Here is a 20,300-nt window from a genome sequence, read left to right as displayed (position 1 = left end):
GAGATGTTATAGGAGAGTTCTGACTGATAGAAAATAAATGTCAGAGTGAATTGGAAATCATGTAAAAGTGTTAACATCTGTAACCAATATATAAAAGGTTTTCATTCAGAACCTTGAACCAGAGAAAATATTTCTTGTTTGATCTACATCTTGAGGAAAAATAAGCTGATGAGGAGCCAGATTTTGTGATGTGTTTGACTGAGAAAGCCAGATTTAACCTTGGCTTCTGGTGGTGTACTTGGCAATAACAGTCAAAAGACCTTGACATGCTACATTAGTTTTGGGCACTCAAAGGGGTTAGGAAGTGTTCCAATTAATTAGAAATAATAAGTTGCTACTGGCTACCCCAGGGGTGTAACTACTGGTTATGAAATGTGAGGGGGAAACTAAAAGGTATGCTAGATAGAGGGATGAGTTACCAGAGGAAAGTGTCAGTGTTGAAAACATTTGATCTCAGTTTCAAAGGTGCAAGCTATACACTAGTGTCCCACCTCTCAGTTTTTATGACATCACTGATAACGCAATATGGTTTAATTGAGAAGAGCATTGTCCTGTATTGATAATACTTATTCTTTCCTTAAGGCTCATTCAATTAAAGGTTAAGAAGATTTTGCAGACACTGGCACCCTTTGCAGTTAGTGGTGAGCATTACCTTTTCTCTTTTCTTCTTCATCAGTGGTAGCATGCCCTGCCCTTCTCAGTGCAGAGGGTCTAAAATGCTTGGGAAGGTCAGGTATGTTGGCATATATGTAGTCTGCTGCCTCTGAATAAAGAAGATCCACAATGAGTTCCACCATTAATTTGTTTTTTACTGGTTTCTATGAGAACTTTTTTTTTCTTTTTTAAATTGTTTTTTGAGTAAACATACCTCCTGCAACTCCTGCTTTTTCGGTCTTCACAGACTGCAAAAGAGAACCATTGATGATAAATGTGGATTAGTCAACTTCAAAACAATGAGGTGAAGCAAAACATTGCCTAGTTAATGTCTCAGCCTATATAAGTGGCCTCATGATGAGAGATACTTAAAGATGGAATCTGCTCAGCTGGAGCATGGAGTGTGGGAAAGAATTTTTTTTTGTCTTTTTTTCCAGTATGATGTCAAGTCACACAAAGTAAGGTAGAGTATTAGAAAGTTAATCAGTGAGACAGCTGCACGCTGTGGCCCAAACTGGTTGTCTTCAACAATTCTCAAAGGCTACATTTTTCTGTTCATGTTATGTATTTTCTTGTTATGTGCCATGAATGAGTAGTATGCGTTTCTTTCTGACCTCCACTCCTTGCCCCAAAAAACAAATGGGAACACGGGCACTTGAACAGTATAATTTCTTAACACCTCTTTGTGTTTGAACTACCATTGCTTCAGAAAAAAAATTCATGACCCCTCACATGATCTAGCTAGTTCTTGTTTGCTTAATTATGGCGATGAACATCTAGTGCTTTCTATGTCTTAAGTAATCTGGTACTTACCTTGATTATGTCTTCTGTTGTTTTCTCAACTGATTTAAGTTTCTTTAAAATAGCTTCTTCCTTAGCTGAGACTCTAATTTCCTCTTTTTCGAGGGCCTCTATTTCCTTTTCCAGTCTGCAATTACAATTCATTTTGATTTAATACCAGGTAGAGAACAATATCACAGATTCAGTTGATGTTGAATGCAGACATTAGAAAGGTTAGCTGTAAATCTCACTCTGATATGGAATCAGTTTAGAATTTCAAATGCCTCAGAAAAAAGCTGGGTTAGTATTCTCAATTAAAAAAAAAAAAAAAAAAAGTGTTACAGATTCTGTGAAAGCAGTGTCTGAAATTATGTATTTTTCATGAGAGAATAAATAAGGAAAATACACCCCCACACAGGATTTCCTCATTTTAAGCAAATTTTCTCTCTTCATTGTCTCAAGGAATTTGATTCTCTCCCAAGTAATTATGATATAGGAAATAAATGTAGTTACAGACACTAGGGTTATGACTTTGTTTCTTCAATACAAATTCTTTAGTTGTAAATGTCAACAAGAGTTCAAGAACTATAGTAGATCACCTCATATGTTTTAGTATACAAATGAAACCGAATTCAGGAAGATCGTGCAAAGAAAAGTTGTAGGCAATATATAAAAGCTGCAATTCCACTAGAACCACCTTTATTCACTGAAATAACGTTGCATCCATATTTCTGAGAGAGAAAATGAGTATCATGCCAATACATCAGGGCTTTGTTTGATTAAAAAAAAAATACCATTTGCAAGTACTCTTAGTAGAACTAAATTAGGTAAAACAGAGCTTAAGTAATTTTCTAGTATGAAAACTCAGTAACCTGTGGCTTAATGAAGATAGGCTCAAAGACAGCAAGACAAGTCTCTACAGCTTTGCATATGTGAGTGTCAGTTCTGGTATTTCACAGATCTTTGCTATGCTAAAATCAATGTACCAACACCTGATGAAAAGCTTAAGCTTGATTCTGGAGATGAAGAAATGCACGATACTACTGATGTCTGGCTGGAGGGTTGGGAGAGTTATTGCAGCATTTCTCACAGCAACACAGGCTTTTGTCTAGTGTAAAAAACTTAAAATCACTTAGTTTTAAGAGTTCTGTCTCAGGTTTGTGAGCTAAGACATTTGCAGCTATGCAAGCGCTTCCTAACTGTTGATCAACATTTTGTGTATGTGATTCCCTGGGAAAATGCCCAAATGATGTCTCTGGAAAGCATCCATTTTCAGCAAAACAGTAGTCACGTAAGCTGCAATGGATTAATTTACCAAGAACAAGCAGCTTGGAAGATTCATGTCTGCAGTGTCTGCTTAAGTAATATCCTCACAAACATTATTAGTGCATCGGCAAGAGAAGTCAGGTAGTTCATATAGGCACTGACATATCACATCAGGTGTTCATAACCACTTTCTAAATGCGCATTTATGTGAGATTTCCTGCATTAAGAAACAATTTTAATTGTTCATTTATTTTTATTTTTTTTTACTACAGCTAGGTCTCATCAGTGTGACTGTGTTTTACAAAGACTACAAGCCTATAGCTTAATATCAAATACGCTACCTCCAAATTCTCTTGAACAGCATGATGTTCCGGACTTAGCTCATCAGTCAGATTTAGTAATATAAAACACAAGCATCTTGCCAGTTAAGATGTAATTTGTGAGTTATTTTCTTTAAAAGCTCTCATTATGTAAAATATTAAATCTCAGTAGTCAGAATTTCTTTTTGACCCTTAACTTGAATGTTATTTAGAAGGGGCTACAGCTCCCTTCTCTCTCTCCTCATTCAGTTACATGCTAAAGCTATGTTATGCAGTTTCTTGTACCTTAAAAATTTTACTTAGTGTATCTCTCGCTAACTAAAATTTTCATTTTCTTAGCATTAAGCTGTTTGATGAAACGCTTCTAGTCAGGAAGGTCTGGGACAAAATATCTTGTCTCTGTAAAGGTGAGAAGGAGAAGTCTATACCTATTCAGGCACACCTCTAAGGTAAAATATCTTGGTCAAATTCTTTTCTTGGATGTGACTAAGGCAGTGACGTTAGGGAGGTGTCCTGTAACCTGCTTTTTCATTTTTGTAGTAAAGACTTTCATTCTGCAGAAGCACATATTTGCTGAGGTTAAGATAGAAGCTTGCCTTGTAGCCTGGTAATTGGGGAAGTTGCTTCTCTATTGAGATCCAGAATCATGTCCCTAATTCAGCTCTGAGTTGGGACTTGAACTAGATCTCACCTGCTGTATAGCTTCAGTCTCCCTGTTCATCTCTATCTTTTTTTGGAAACATTTTTTGTTTTAACTTAAGGGGGAAAAAAAAAAAAAAAAAAAAAAAAAAAAGAACAAATTTCAGAATGCTCTGTATTTGATTGATTGTTTTGGAATCTGTCAGAAGTTGATGAGTGTAGGCTTAAGGCAACTGCAAAAGACATCAAAGATGCTAAGATTACTCATAAGATGATCTTATCTGAAGTTAAAAATATATGATAGACTGTATCCCAAAATTCTAGGAAAAAAAACCCAAACCATTATGTTTTGACTCCTTTGATTCTTACCAAAGTCAACATCAGTAATAGGAATCTGTCCTCTCTTAAAGCAGTAAGCAGATTCAATAGTTACATGCAAGCCAGTTGAGAAACATTGTTTAACTTCTCTATGATTATCTGAGGAGTTTAAATAGCACTGTGATTCTTGCCTTTTAAAACTCAAAAATTTTGAAGCTGTACCAATAGAATACTGTGGGTTTTTTAGCAACTGATGAGAAGATTTTTTACTTTTTTTTTTTTTTTAACACAAAAATGGTATCTCAGACCTTAAAACTATGATGTGAAGAATAACGCATTCAAGATGAAATTAAGAAAAAAAACCAAAACAACCCCGCAGCACTCTGAAAGAAACTAGTGCAATGACTGTGCCATATTTCTGCACTTGCAGAGTAGTATTTAATATTCGGAAATGTGTTTTTACTAGAGGCTTGATTGCAATATTATAATACCAAAATTGTTCATGAGAAGTTCAGAAGAATAATGAACTGAAGGATCGGTATCTTTTTCTGTAGTCTGGATTCTAACTGCTTCTAGACAGAGATGGAAGAAGAAAAATCCTGGAAGGATATATTGAAGGGAGAAAATAAAGACTAATTCAGTGCTCAGTGGGGCAAAGAAAAGTTATACCTCTCTCTCCAAATGGAAAACTGCAACAAGAACTTGTCTCTTTTATATGTGCTACCACTATTCAGATGTAAATAACTTTTTGGTTAGTTTTCAGAGGATATTGTTGTTTGCATGCATGCTAATTCCAAGAAACTAAAGTCCTTTTGACTTCATATGTTGGAAAAGTTAGACTTAAATCTCTTTCCAGTATTTAAGTCTTTAGAAACTTCCTAAACATGTCACTGATTCAGAGTATTTTGAAGTTAATCACAGTTTGTGTTTTGAAAGGTTCTAGCAGCTGCACCGGTTATTATTTAAAACAAATATTTTGAAGGAGCTGCTGCATCCTGCAGATGAATGAAGTATGACGGTTACTGTATGAGATCAATCATTTTGATGTTTCTCCTTCTTGATTAAGGTAAATTATTTTAGAGGGGAAAGTAAGTAATACTGAACTAGATTAAACAAGGAGCTTTAGAAGCTGAGATTCTAAATTGGAGGTTCCTCTTCCGAATCAGTAGCTGAATCAAGAAATACTACAGTGTGTACTTGACTGCTGCTGGCTACGAACTCATCTGCTGCAGTTGACACCAATGCCACCCTAGAAGAAAAATGGGATATGGATGGAACATAGATAGCAGGATACCACCCTGGAGGATACCAGACCAAGGAGAAAACACAGCTTTTAACAAGTTCTTACATGTTTTGAGGTGAGTCAAATGCTTATAACAGCTCTGGAGTCCACCTACCGTTAGTCTGCCTTCAGGTATCACATTACAAACTAGTTGAGTTGCCCTTAATAACATGATGCTGTTTGTATGTTTCTAAGTGTGCTGTTTAATGATAATTCTGTCAAGAATTAATGCTCTTTGCTGAAAATCAAGTGATAAAATGGGACCAATTTTTCATTCACTGTGTTCCCTGACATGAGCCATGCACAGGTGGCTGACTGTAAGCTTTATCATATAAGCATAATGAGAGGAAGAGATGGTGTAAGTACTGTTTCTGTCTGTAACCAGAGTGCTGAGCTACTCCTCTGTAAGGTGACACAGACCACCCTCTAGTCACTGTTTTATTGTTGATAGAAGGTATAGAACTTTTCCTCTCATCTTGGAATGCTCAAATACTAACTGATTAGTACATAAATGCTAGCTCTATTTGACATCCAAATAAAGAGTATTTCAAAATGAGGGCCTATTTAGTAGAGGGTAACATAAATGCCTCTGTTGGGAATAACATGTCTACAACTGCAAGCAATTCTCTCAGAAGATAAAGGCTGTTACGGGGTAGTGGAAAAACTTTAAAGTTTTTTTCTTGTTGTTTTTTTTGTTTGGTTTTTTTTAACACTGAAATGGAAAAAAGACAGAATAATTATCAGAGTGGTCAGGATCTACCTGAAGCAACAGCGAAACTCAATAATCAAAGGTGTGGTAGAAAGAATTCCACTGAGCTTCTCCATGTATCTTGTTTTTACTGCTTGACAAGCACGTACATGAACAGTATAGCAATTTCTGACTTTGTTCAGAGATGTGACTTCATTTCATGTGTGTGAAATCAGGCAGGCTTCTGCTAGCTTGAGCGCTATCTGTGGTACAACAAAAGTATTGGTTGAGTGTGATGCAGTGATGTTTTGTGATTTTTAGTGGACTTTGCTTGACTTGTACTTGATGTTATTCGCTTTTTGTGTCTCTGGATGATTTGAGACTGAGTTGGGTGTGTCTGAACAAGAAGACATGATGTCTGGAAAGGCAGCATAGATGCTTCTGTAGAGGCTTTCTAGACAACTGTTGAACACTGTCTAAAGTATAATTTATAGGTGTATATGTTTGAGAATAAACCTGCTTAACCTCCTTGTTCTGAGAGAAGTTTCCATGTGACTCCAGGTATGTTCCCTCTTCATTCTTCATATGTAAAATCAAATATCCTTGCTGACCCCTTCTATGTACATTATGAGAATAAAAGCTGTCAAAATCTCATAGGCATACTGATTGCTTACCTATGAGAGTAAATATAACAATAATGAAAATGTTTAAAAGCCTTGCTAGGAAAAGAAACATCTAAACTGTTCTTGTAAGTTCAGCAATAGTGGTACAAACTTCTTTTCTACTCCTGATTGTTTCAGCAGTGTTTCTCCATGGTTAACTCCATGGCCAGGAATTAAGAGCATTTCTGTACTGATTCTCATTTCCAGGATGCAGATTTCTCTTGTGCTGTCTTAGCTATTGCTTCATGCGCTTTTTTTTTTTTTTTTTTTTCTGGTGAGTATCAACACTAATTACTTTCTGTTTGCTGTATTACAAAACACATTAATGACAGAAGGAAATATTTGCTACATATCACTTTGTTCTACCTGTGAGATCCCATGTTGTAAATGCAAGGACTGTTGTTTTCTGTTACACTTTCAGTTATTTTTTTTATATTTTATGCTCATCATTTGTCTGATGCACTTCACTCCAAATAAATATGAGCTATTTCTAGAAGTAGGAGTCATTTTAAGGCGGAAGATGTCTGGGTGAGCTTGCCAGGAGAAGCTCACAGGCAAGACAAGTTAGTTGGTGATACTGATATTAACAGCAGGTGGCTGTGGAAATATTTAGTTAACCATGGAGAAACAATCAATTGTAAAAAATAATAGGAAACATTCAGAAGTTGAATTAAGCCAGTGCAGTAAAATAAATAGCCTTATTTTTGTAGGAAAAAATAAAATAAAATAGTGTTTGAAATAGGAAGAGAAAGGCCAGCATCAAACAATCAAACATTTAATGTTTAATGTACAGCTGCATGTGCAGTTATGCAAGTAAGTTATTTCATTTTCATTATTGCTAGTTTATGGTTGAAATCTCAGCCATCTAGATATGAAAGCATTGTTTATATTTTCATTTGCCCAAAGTAGCTGTGGATGTTCCATCTTTGGAGAGGCCCAAGGCTGGATTGGATGGGGTGGGCAGCTTGATAATGGTGGGTGGCAACCAGCCCACAGCAGGGGTTGAGAACTAAATGAGCTTTATAGTTTGTTCTGACCCTAGATGTATGATTATGTAGAAAAAGATGCCTAATGCGTTTCTCTTAAGTGTGGGATTATAAATAAGAATTAGTTACAAAATAGTAATAATAAAACAAAACTGGCATCCCCACATCTGACCTACAAGGAAAAGGTGCTTCCCCCCCTGAAAATGTCAATGAAGTCTGGCAAAAATTCAGGTAGAGATTTATCAGACGTATTTCTATAGTTCAGCTATTACAGGCTCAGATATATATTAATTGTATGAACTCAGGAACTTCACCTTACGCTTGTTTGGTGTAACGTATGTGCTGATGTGATGCAGTATTAAGCAAGCAGCCTTCCCATTCATAGTGTGTCTGCAGCCAGCCCTTGAAATCTTACATTTGTGTGTGTGCATATATGTGTAAAATATACTTGTTATTTAAGTAAGCGATCAAGTACAAATGAATGGCTTGGCACTCTTATTTCTCCTTCCTTAAAGCATAAGTGGGTTTAGACTCATTTCAAAGCCTATGGCCTCCTTCTAAAGTATTTGGAAGCTTCTAATTCAGGTAAACTTCAAAGATGCGTTACCCTTTCTCAACTCCAATCTGGAATTAAAACAGAGAAACTAAAATTTTTCTGATGTTAATGTACCTCTACAAATAGAATGACATTTTCAGTTTTGAAGTTCTAGTTTAATTACTGTTTTCTGTTTGTGACAGTGATAAATTCAGCTCAAGTTATAAATAGCTTATATGGATGCTGATATCATTGCCACAACAAATCTGCACACTAAATCTGGTTCATGACTTCAAAAAACAAACTTTTCTGAACAAAATTATTAAGGCACAAAGGAGACTTCAGCTAAATTTCCAGCTCTTACTCAAAGTCATAGGATTTTTTAAACTCTAGTTCCTAGTACTACTATACTAGTTCCTAGTACTCAGAGAAGTGTTGAACTACCAGTGGGCTGCTGCAGGGCAGCTGCCTGCTCTGTGCAACTTCCATGGCACTCTGAAGTCAGCCTGTCCTCACACAGCTCCTTTTCCTGGTGATCACACTGTCATGGGGACCCATCTCACATCTTTGTAATTGCCACCTATGGGGATGTTTTCAGAGCACACTGTCTATTTTCTACTTCTCCAATAAAAATTCTGCAGAGGTACCTGAAAAGCTGTTCTGTTGATAAAAATGCCTTCTAACAACAAGTCAGAATAATTATAGGACAAACCAGAACTAGGCTGCTGCCTGTCAGCAATGAAAATTATCATTTGCATTAGAGAGAATGAGTAAGAAGGGAAGTTGTGAGATAACCAGAGGAGATAATCTTGGTGATAATTTTGCCAAAGGAGTGCGTAGGAGAACAGTGGGGTGTAAGAGAAGAGCATAGAGGAAGGCACCACTGAACTGAAAGAGTAATAAGAAATAAGGATGATGATTCTTTTCTGAATCTAAAACAATAGAAACACTTCTCCTTGGCAGTGGTTGCTAATGGGAAGTACTATCCATGTGCCTGGATCTGGTTTGTGTATCGAATCTTAATGTTTTTGGGAAAAGCTACGTTTGTCTAAAAAGCATCTACAGTTACATCCAAATAAATTAAATATAAATAAAGAAAGAAGATGCCAGTGAGGTTCAAATGTAGCCCTGTGTGGGAGGGCAACATGATGGAATGAGATTTATAGTAGCATTTTTAATAAAGGTTACAGGAAGGCCCTGACTTCAGCAGTTAAAGTGAGGACAATGGTATGGAAGATATACAAAAATAAGGCAAGCTAGGCAACTTGTACTGTTCAGAAGTGCTGAGTTCTGGTAGAAGTCAGGGACAAAAAGCTGTGCAGGATCTACGGAAATAGAGCTTTTTACGTGATTTACTGTTATTTCAAAATTTTAACTTAACTATATCTATCTCAAAGTAAAACCACAATCTGTGGCTGGCTTACCATTAAGTAGAGCACGACTTTTATCATAGCAAGGAATACTCTTCAAAACATTGTACAGCTGAAGAAAATTCATAACATAGATATCTGCATTTTGTGTGCTCTAGTTTTAGCTGACTAGAAAACAGAGTGGATTCCTTTATGCTGCACATCAAACCTCTTCCATTTAACCCTCAATGACACTGTAATCTTTCACAAGGAAGAGAGAGGTATTTCAGGAAGGACCATTTTAACTCAGACCGGCAGCAATACTGCCCTACCTGAAAATGTCATCTTCCAGCTCACGAGTTTGCTGTTGGTCCTCTTGATTTTGCTTTTGCATTTCTTCCTGCTCTTTTGGAGTAAGAGAACTGAAGCCATCCAAGAGCCATTTTTCTCGTAAGGCCTTTTTCTGATGGGGAAAAATAGAGAGAGTTGTACTTTAAAAACTGGGCTAATCAGAAATGTATTGTATATGTCTTGCTGTCATAGGTGTGTTTTTGTGCTGTATCTAGCATAAGGCAAGTGCCACTGAAAAAAACAACCAAAAATACCAAATTTCAAGATTGACTTAGATACAAATTCAGTAAGAACGTCATTGCATTTTATTTGTCCATCCTATGAAAAGGTGGAGGATATCAGTTGCTACCTGTAACAGAGAAATATTTCTGAAAGTAAGAACATCACTTAATAAAGCAGAATGTTTGGGTCAAAGCATACATACTACAGGCTTATGCAAAAGACTTCAGTCAGTAGTCACCTGGTTCCTTGGCTGATGGTGCTATATAAATGCCTGGAGAGGTGGAGAAAAGATGAAAAGCTTTTGTTTGCATGGGGTGGGGAGAAGAAATCTTCAGGGAGTTAGTGATGCAATGGTATCTCCTGAGTTTACAGAGAACTTGGGTACAGAGAACTCTGATGCAGAGGCATGAGTGTGGGACTGAAAATGTGAAGCCTGTGATGTTGATATCTGGTTAATGCACCAGCAGACCTCCTACATGTTTAGAACCCCCTACTCTAGGGTCAGTCCAGGGGCTACATCTCTAGGTTCTGACCTGTTCAGCGCCTGTGGAGATTTTTGTGTAGTAGTGGCTTCTAAGTAAGTGTCTTGTGTGTGTGTGTATATGTATTCTATATATACGTATGTATATATAATTATATAATTATATATATATATGTATGTGTATATATATATGTATATATGTATATGTGTATATATATATACACACACACACACACACAGTCTAGCTAAGTCAATCTGTCTTCAGATTCTGAAAAATCCAGCTGCACACGCTGATTCTTATAGCCACTCCACAACATCAGAAGTTGCATGTGGAAGTAATTCGACAGTTCGTTTATTTGGGGGGAGAGAAATATTAATGGAGATAAATTTCAGATTGGTTGGTTAGAGGTTGTAAGCCATGCAAACTGTTCTTGCTCTCTTTTCCCTTTCTTCAGTTTAACTTGAGAATATAAATCCAGGTCTGCCTTGGGGAAGAAGAGCCAGAGCTCTTCAGTGAAACTTCTTCAGTAAGAAGGAAAAAGCATGCACGTAAGGCTTATAATTAACTGTGATTTCTCTTTGCAATTTAGATTCATTGAGCTTGTCTGACAGCTGTGTTTTTGTTTTTTCACTTCTTTCACACACACACACACCCCTTCTTTCTATAAAGAGTTGTTAACTGTAGGATAAGACTGAAGATTAAATCTGATTTTGACTATTGCAGCTTTGAGGAAGAGTAGTGCCCAGCACTGATGAGAAGTCTATGTTACTGTCAGAGCTGCTTGGAGAGGTTGCTGGTGTCCTTACCTGCCTCCTGCACACTGAATTTTTTTAGAGCATTTCTTCCTTGTCTTTTTGCTGTGAGGTTACATGTGAGGGCCAGCTGGTGGTAGAGGATGCATATGAAACCTTGCTGCAGTTAAGTGCATATTTTCAACTGGCTTCATGTATCACACAACTGTTCTGATAGAGACTGCAGGTATAATGGGCTTGTTGGGAACTCTGTGGCACTCCTTGGTAGTATTATTTTGTAGCAACTTGTAGCAACGTTTACAATCACACTAGCCCTACAGGACAGTATTGTCTCACAGTGCTGGATCCTAGGATATTTGCAGGAAGCAAAGGCTGTTCAAGAATTCAGTCTTGAGCCTTGATTCTGGGTTTCCTTGGCAGCCTTTTCCAACTTCATGGCAAAGGTATTTTAGGCTCAGATAAAATAGTTGGAAATACTTTTACTTGATCCAGTAGGTGCTTATAATTCGGTATTGGCATAATTCCTATTGATCACAAAATACTGCTCTCCCAAGTCAGAGGGAGTACAGTTATTATCTCTGAATCAGAGCACAGATTTTAGTGATAGGTGGAAATATGAGATTTTAATCTTGCTTGGAACTGACAGTTTTATACTGCTGGCTCAAAAAATAAATCTGATTCCTTGCGAAAACTGCAGCAAGGCTGGTACTGCAGACCTCAGAAACTGATAACATCCATTGAAATCAAATCAACAAAAACATTATGCTTATTTCAGATTAGAAAACAAAGATTAGACCCAAGAAAACAAACTCCCTGAATACCAACGTAACACAATGGTGTTATTTTTCCATTTTCCTAGAATAGTTCACTGCTGCTCACAACTACGTATCATGTAATCCCCAGCATTTTCTTAGCTGCTTCTGGAAGAGCGATGCATTACATAGCAGAAACACCCTTTGAACAACACACAACTTTTAGGTGTTTGTCAGAGAGGGTTGCTCCGCAGGGCACTGGCACAGGGGTGCTGTCAGGTTTTTATCTTTTTTGCTGTCAGCATTTCCTTCTGCTGTAAAGTGTACTCCGTGCAGTACTAGGCTGTGCATGTTTTACCATGTTATAGCTCTAATACAAAAGCACGTTTCATACATGTCTTGTTACCTTCAGGGAAAAAGATGCTTATACACTCTGATCTGACAAGACCATGGGAATGTCCAGAATTCTGGAAAGTGACCTTTCTCTTCTATGGTTTGTTATCACAGCTCATGTGACTAATGTCTGCAAATTCTGTGAATGACGTCCTACACATGCTGCTGGTTTAAGTCCACTGTAATTAATTCTTGACAAGGTAGAACCAACCCTGAAAGATTTCAGATGTGCCCCTGGAAGGCACACATGTTTTGAATTTGCATGCTTTACTCTCACACTGGTATGACAGTTTATCTTACAGTTTGCTGGGAGAAGCAAATGTCTCCCTGGAGGCTAGATGTTGCTCTGGGCAGCCTGGTCTGGTGGTTGGTGACCTTGTACATAACAGGGAGGTTAAAACTGGATGATCATTATGGTCCTTTTCAACCCAGGCCATTGTATGATTCCATGATCTGTATAAGAGTGGGAGTAAGGTCATTGCTCTTGTATTCTGTAAAGAAAAGTAGCGAGGAATAGTGGGATGTGTACAACAGATGAGTTCATCCTTCTTAAAAGAAAGGAGAAAGAGTCATTTTGAATTAATAAGTCAAACTTGAAATATAAATTGCAGCTCTCTATACATGTGGAGGAACACAGTCACATGTTTGTTATTAGTTATCAGATTTGGAAGATATATCTTTCTCACTTAGGTAATGCACTATGTGATTATGTCTGTCCTCATGGTCACTACCTTGCAATAAAACCTTAAGCATGGAGGACTTTTTCATTGGCTTGCCTGTCACAGTAAACTAACAGCATAACTTGGCTTGACACAAAAGAGAAGGTAGATGAAACTTGGGAGCAGGTGTCTGTTTTGAAGGGTATTGCATTTTAAATATGCTTAGTAAGATATACCACACCCTAAATATTGCATTCCATGTCTTTCTTGAAAAACTGTATCTGCTCCTATGTAAGAGTGCATATAAAGCACCATATATGGCATGTTTCTAGAAACAAAATTAGGATTTTTTTTCCTTCCCCATCTTCCTGAAAATAAAATAATGCAATTTATTTATCAACAAAACATGGTGCTTATTAGAATCAAATGGAGTCCTGCCATGATTTTAGAAAGCCCTGAAAATTTGATAGTAAAAGCATGACTTAAATGCATGAAAATTTGCATTACAAAACTTTTATTCAAGTTGAACAACTTAAAGCTGTCTTTAATTATATAAATCCAACAACTTACCTTTAAATGTTGGTGTTTCAGTTTTTCCTCTTCTATTTTTCGACGTTTCTGTGCAATTTCTTCTTGCAGTTTTCTTTTGTCCTATAGCATGAGAGAGCAGAACAGTTTTCTTGGTAATGAAAACAGTGTGGCTTGTTAGGACGATGAGAATAAAGACTAATATATCTCTCTTAAGAGATGGTTTACCCAAGAGCTGGTACTTTAGAGATAAATCATCTGTTCTTGGACCTTCACACATTTCCTTAGGAAATATTCCTGATCACAGTGTGTTATTGGCCATTAAATAACTGATCATTAGTTGAGTGAAGTATGACAAGAGCTTGTGTTTACAGGCTGATAAAATATGTGAAGAAAGAAAAATGTTGGATGAGGTTTCTAGCCAGAGATTGAACTCCTACTTGATTTATGGTATTAAAAACATTCCCAGTTAATTCAAATATTCAATAAATACCAGTGGAGATATGAGTTAGTAGCCTGCAGTTTGAAATGAAAAGTAGTAAATAACAATACTGCAATGAAAGAAATTATTTTGAAAGCACAAGTATCTGCATTATAAGTGACTGTAAAATTAGCAGTCTGTTCAGTAAAGTGTTCCTCTGACTGTTCCTCTTGTCAGAATGATGTACTAGTTTTCCATTCTGTATTTTTTCTCTCAAATTTTTCTACTTCTGTCCTGTGGTGTTCTAGATGTATTTTAATTTTCCTAGTTGGTAATAAGGACCTCCTACATAATTATCCATACAAAATAGGTCGAAATAGGTTGTTTTTTGTATAGTTAGTGAAAGAAAGCTGAAGATCCAATGCCAGAAGCTAAATTCAAAAGATGTAGAGCATGCAAACCCTGTGTAGCCAGAATAATTTTAGAACGTTATACGACACTTCCCACAGTGCGCTCTGTGAAACTTAGTCTACAAATGACATCTTGCTGTACGAAGTTTTGACTATTCATGCAGTGCAATAGATGTCTGCCCCTAGGTACCTAAGGGATCCATGCTTCCTCTGAACTCCACACTGTGCAACTGCACAGAAGTTCTCTAATGCTCTTGGGTTAAATGTGTCCAGGATTTACTTATTTGGAGAAGGCAGCTTCATCACTTTCCTTCTGTTGCGCATCAGTGTAAGTTAAAACTTGATCTGACATCATTTTCACTCCTACTGAAGCATGTGGGGCTTCTTGACTTTTGATCACAAAGAATCGTGTATCAAAGTGGGCCTATCTGAAAGAAACGGAAGCACACCTACGGGCTGATGTCTTTCTAGCCATCTTGTGTGCCAAGTCTGCAAGTTTGCAGCACCTTTCCATGGATATACCTATGCTGGTGTGCATGGTACCGTGGCAGATGCCATGTGCTGTTAAAGCCAATAGGGCAGCTCATGTTCTAGCAAACATGTTTTGCTTTCATGCTGCTTTCCAGAAGTGGTGCTTGGTTATTCAGAGGTCTTACCTGGAGGTATGGATGTGCTTTTCTAGTGGCATAAGACTGCAGAAATATTGAAATTAAAATCTTCAAGAGTTTCTATTGTTATTAATCTTTACTGTAGAAAGGAGTATTTGAGAGAGGAATGAGCCTAGGGTTTCTCTTTGCTGTTCCTCAATGTGCTTGCTACAGCAAATGCCATAGTTTTTATTTTAAATTATGACAGTCTCTCCACGGAGAGGACATGAAAGCTACATAGAGAAAGTGCTTCTTTTCATAGCATGAGAGCATCAAAATATTGATAAAATTGGGTTTTTGCTTATTGCTGTGCTATTCACAAAATATATGAAAGAATTTGAAGCTCCCCTAGTGGCTATGAGAGTCATCTGCTGTAAATGAGTCAGACACTTAACAACAGAAACCAATTCACTTTTAGTGCAAGTGTTGTCTACTGGTATGCATACCCAAATGCTCCTTGCTATCCTCTTTTAGATCTTATACAATAAACATCTTGTAGGCATGTTTTTAAGGTTGTTTGGAATAAATGTTCCTAAAGCCATGGAATAACTTGCACTCAAAGTGTATTATTTTCTTATACAGCTCAAACTGTTGATTCTGAAAGCTGATGATAACTTCATTTTATCTAAGCTCTTTCATTTCTTCAGTACATTGAAGAAAATAGCCTGAGTTGTTTCAATTAAATGCTCTGAACTGATGGACAACTACCAAATTAGAGAGCAAATAGTTTATGCAGCAGGTGTAATAAATGAAGTTGTGGCCAGAATCCAAGCATGAATTCCTGTAAGACACTGGAAGCTGTCACAGGATTCTAAATATATTTATATACATATATATGTATTATACAGTATTCCTCTGGTAGCAAAGTTGCAGCCAAAGGATGCTAACCTTGTTACGCACACAGAAATCCTTGGCAGAGAGGAGTGCTACGCCTTTTGTCCTGACAGATACCAGGAAGTACTAAAATACTGAAAGGCCTGGATTTTTTTCTCTGCAGCTCAAAAACATTTATTATCTCTTGAGCCTGTACACTAGAGACAAAGTCCAGGTTATGAGTTGAGTTTAAACACCATTAGAGTAAACAAACAAAATTCTCCAACTAAACACCCCCCAAACATTTCAAATGATCTTATCATGGTTTTCAATCAGTATAAATGGACCTACTGGCTTTTATCAATTGTTATCTGTTGAAAATCCCAAATCTTATTCAACTCCTTTTAGATACTGAGTTCTCGCACCTTTCAGTTCTAATAAGCTTTGTTTTTAAACACTGTCCACCATTTATTCAGATGTTACTTGTAAAGCAAATGCTTCTCTATCATGCTAAAAGTGTGAAAACTACTTTTGCTCTAGTTAGTACTATTTATTAAGAGATCTTGTGACAGTGGGTGACTCTTCTGCAGTTTTTCTCTTATCCCAAGGGGCCAAATTCTGTTTAATAATTTGGCAACTGAATAGTTTGAAGTGGAGGTGAAACCAGAGGAAAAATTGATTTGGCTATTTATTTTCATGGAGTTAACATATACATATATATTTAATAATTCAATAGTTTATTTTAAGCACAGACTTTTGAAGTAAATTCCCTTTCAGAAACAGAAAAGATTTACTTAAGTCTTCAGATTTAATTTCACTCAGCCATTATTTTCCCCCCCCCTTTGGAAAATGACAGGTAGGAATTTACTTAATTTGAGCTTCTCATTTTTTCTTTTTAGACAGTGATAGTTTAAGGTAGTGCATCAGTTCAGCAATTTTGTTTAATTCCATAATGCAAAAAGGAAAATCTTTCATCTCTCAGTTCTGTGAAGCAGTAAAATTCTTAGTTGTTCTGGAATTCTCTATCTGCCTTTTGACCTGCTGTCCTTCAAACAAACAGAAAAAATTGTGATGATAATAATATGTATTTTAGACTGCCAGTAGCAGCTTGTACACAGACTTTCACTGCCTTAAATTCAATTTGAAAGCGTAACGCAATCAGCAGTAAGATCAGTGCAGGCAACTTAACTGTCTTAGATCAATAGCTTATAAACCAGGATCAAAATGAAACAATTTCCAGCAAATGTAAGTCTTTTTCCTTCCTGCGATGAAGTATTCTTCAGGAAAAGCACAGTAACCCATTAATACATTATTTCTAAGCTGATTTTTAAAAGCAAGTTATAACTATAAGCACTTACTGTTATGGCCTGGAGTCTTTCCTTCAGCAATTCAGTTTCCTCCATTCTAGAAATCAAAAACAGACAAGTAGTGGAGAAAAACAGAATGAGACCATAAGCAAAAGCCTCTTGATGGTGCTGCAAGAAACAGCTGAGGTGATTTAATCCAATTCCAGAGCAGAGGGAAGGCAGAATTTTTGACTTGACGGGAGAGTCCCTGAACAGACGAGCAGATCAGTCCAGACAGACGCATGTAATGAGGGTGTGTAGAAGAAGCAGACGTGGAGAGTGCTGGCATGAGTTGACTGACAAGTTGGAACAGTGGAGCACAAGCCCTTTTCCTTCAGAAGCTGCCAACTCTTTGTTTTAATGTGCTCTGTTAGCGTGCCATTGCTTCTTTAACTGTTAAATGCCCAAAACAGAATCTGCCAGGGTTGTGGTAGAAGTAATATTATGCTCCTATTTCTTTCTTTCCTTTCTGAACATCTCTGGTGGCAAGCAGATATTTTGAACTTAAGTATTTTTATTTATTGTGAAGCTTGTTTTACCTGTAATATTTTAACCCATTGTAATGCTAGCAGTGTAGCTGGTGTGGGGTTTGTAGAGTCAGCACCTTTAACTTGATTTCCAAAGGGGTTTTTTAGAGCAGCTGTATTCATAGCTGGAATAATGTTTTAGAGATACTAAACTAAATGAAATGAATTTTAAACAGTCAGTTGTATGGCTGAATGCTAGTATTAGCTGAGCAGTAATTGCTCAGATTATCTCAGACTCAGTGGAAGCTTTGTCTAAGTAAGGATTTCAGGATCATCATTTCAGTGTCTAAAACGACAGTGCTGTGTTAGGTGACTGCAAAATGACTCTCACACTGAATTTCCATTCTGCTGACTTGAAGTTTGTGTGTGTGTGTGTGTGTGTGTGTGTGTGTGTGTGTGTGTGTGTGTGTGTGTGTTTGCTTCTGCTGAAAACTGCATTGTGCTCCTTAAGGGAAGGTAACCTTTCCAATTCCATGAGTGGGAGTCAGCCTTCCAACATCAGCTTAGGAAACTTGCAAAACAAGTGGAACAGCCTCTAGTGAAATCCAGTTGTGGAAAAAAAAAATCTGACACAAAAGCAAGATAAAGATAAATTCAAACAGCATGAAGTCATAATGTGAATCTGGGCTCTCTTACTCTTAGTATCATGTAACTTCAGTCTTTGCAAGGGTGCAAGGACACCAGCATGAGAGTCAGCATGTTTTGCTTTTTTTCTTTCTACTAATAGATTAAGATGACTGACCTCAGCAGGACTGGGTGAGATGTTTTACTTTACATGTCAGTCTTGGCAAATCAGTCTTGTTAATAACAAATTCTAAAATGCTACAAGATTGAACACTTGAAGTTACATTCTCATAATCCAACAGGAACAGATATTTAATTTCCATTTCCACCTTTCTATTATGCCATCCCCAATCTGCATACCCTAACAGACTCCTCCTCTCCACACAGAGACTAAGGATGCGTTAATGTGTTGTTTCTGCTGTGATCCTCCCTGAGGTTTTGTTCAAACATGCAAGATCCCGTGCTTAATTTTCCAATGAAGATTATTATTTTTGTAAATATTAATATATGCTTCACTTGGTCAGCACCCAAAATTAAAAAAAAAGTTACCACATAAAAGCAAATAAGAGTTCAAAGACAAGTGTATTGAGGTATATCAAGAGCTGGATTACATGGAAATTTAAATGTATGTAGTTCATGGATTTGAGAATAAGTTCAACCACTCTTCACTAATTCTATCTGAATTAGATACTCTTGGTACAGAAGCCAGTAGAGGCTTTCTGTTTAATCTTTCCTAAATGAGTATAGGCTTCATTTCTTCTTTGTGTTCTTTAAAGTTCATCTTAATATGGAAGTGCTTATGTGAATTTCAAAGTGTTTAAGTGTAGTTTAAGCAGTAAATGATTACATCAGAAATAGAGAAGTATATTATTTTCTGTTCTGATATAAATGGGATTCAGTTATCAGTGCCTGAAGAAATGAGACCAGTTTTGCAGGTTGAAATTTAAAATAAATAGGACTACATTGCTTTGAATTTCTGTGATCTAAAGTATTTTATTAATCTTATGCTCCAAAAGTAATTTAAATGTTAACCACCTTTCATATTTACAGACTAGAAAAGTGTTTACTGTCATTCCCTAAATTAAAACCCAGATTTTTTTTAATAAACCTGAAGATGGCTATTTAAAGCCCTCTTAAAAAGTCACATATATTCTCTTACTACGTATGCTCTGTTGTTCACTCAGTAGGTTGTTTTCCAGTTATCTTAATCCTATTTGAAATGGGATTTATGTGCAAGAGAAGAAATGGACCAGCTGTCACTCTGTCTGCCCCTTAAGCCTGCTTCACCAATGGGAGCATCCACAGGGTCATGTTGTCAGATGAGTGAATCCTAACAGCTGTGTTTTCAGTAGGCAAGATTCATTAACCTGTGTTTCCCTAAATGGCAACTGTATTATTCCTTGATTTTCTGAGTTATGCAGATGCTTGTTGTATGGCTGTGTGATACAGGTTGTATTTTTGAGGCTTCACTTCTTCCCTTGTTTACTTTCATTTTGTACTGGATGCCTAATACAGGATTAATAGTGAGAATGCAAAGCATGTGGTGAAGAGGTTGAATTATGAAATGAAACAGAAAAGTGGGCTGAGATGTAGGAAAATGGAATATCAAAAATCCAGAAGTAGGACTACAGAAGCACCATCTCAGTGGGAAACGCAGATTTTGTTGTTCATTTCTAGAGCAAAGACTGAATATTGGCACAGAGAAATCCCTTCTCTTCAGAACTGTTGCAGCTGTCCCTCTGTAGAGGCTGTACCCTATGAACAAAACCATCCTCACTAGTAGAATTGTCACACTATGATTTTCTTTGGAGGAAGAAAAATCAAAAATTAGTCTAATTTAACACCTGTGTGATGAATTATAGATTATTGTAGTAAAACATTCATTCTAAGGACAAACATCTTGTTGAAGGCAAGGAGAAGCTTTCTTACACCTTTTGGAAACTACATGCGAAGA

General features: G+C 36.9%; 1 protein-coding gene across 1 annotated transcript in view; it reads right to left on the bottom strand.

The window, feature by feature from the left end:
* The window catches only part of PALMD (palmdelphin), a 47,485-nt gene that overhangs the window by 7,008 nt on the left and 20,177 nt on the right, over positions 1-20,300 (bottom strand). The window contains exons 2-7 of the mRNA XM_072343279.1: positions 17,268-17,313; positions 13,661-13,741; positions 9,812-9,942; positions 1,468-1,582; positions 869-902; positions 653-763 (exon numbers count right to left, since the gene is read on the bottom strand). Of these exons, the coding sequence (XP_072199380.1) occupies positions 653-763; positions 869-902; positions 1,468-1,582; positions 9,812-9,942; positions 13,661-13,741; positions 17,268-17,312 (517 nt within the window). The 5' untranslated portion in view covers position 17,313. The remainder of the gene's footprint in view (positions 1-652; positions 764-868; positions 903-1,467; positions 1,583-9,811; positions 9,943-13,660; positions 13,742-17,267; positions 17,314-20,300) is intronic.

Source organism: Excalfactoria chinensis, chromosome 8 (assembly GCF_039878825.1).
Source record: "Excalfactoria chinensis isolate bCotChi1 chromosome 8, bCotChi1.hap2, whole genome shotgun sequence".
NCBI classification, from domain to species: domain Eukaryota; kingdom Metazoa; phylum Chordata; class Aves; order Galliformes; family Phasianidae; genus Excalfactoria; species Excalfactoria chinensis.
This window is presented reverse-complemented; position numbering and strand designations above follow the sequence as displayed.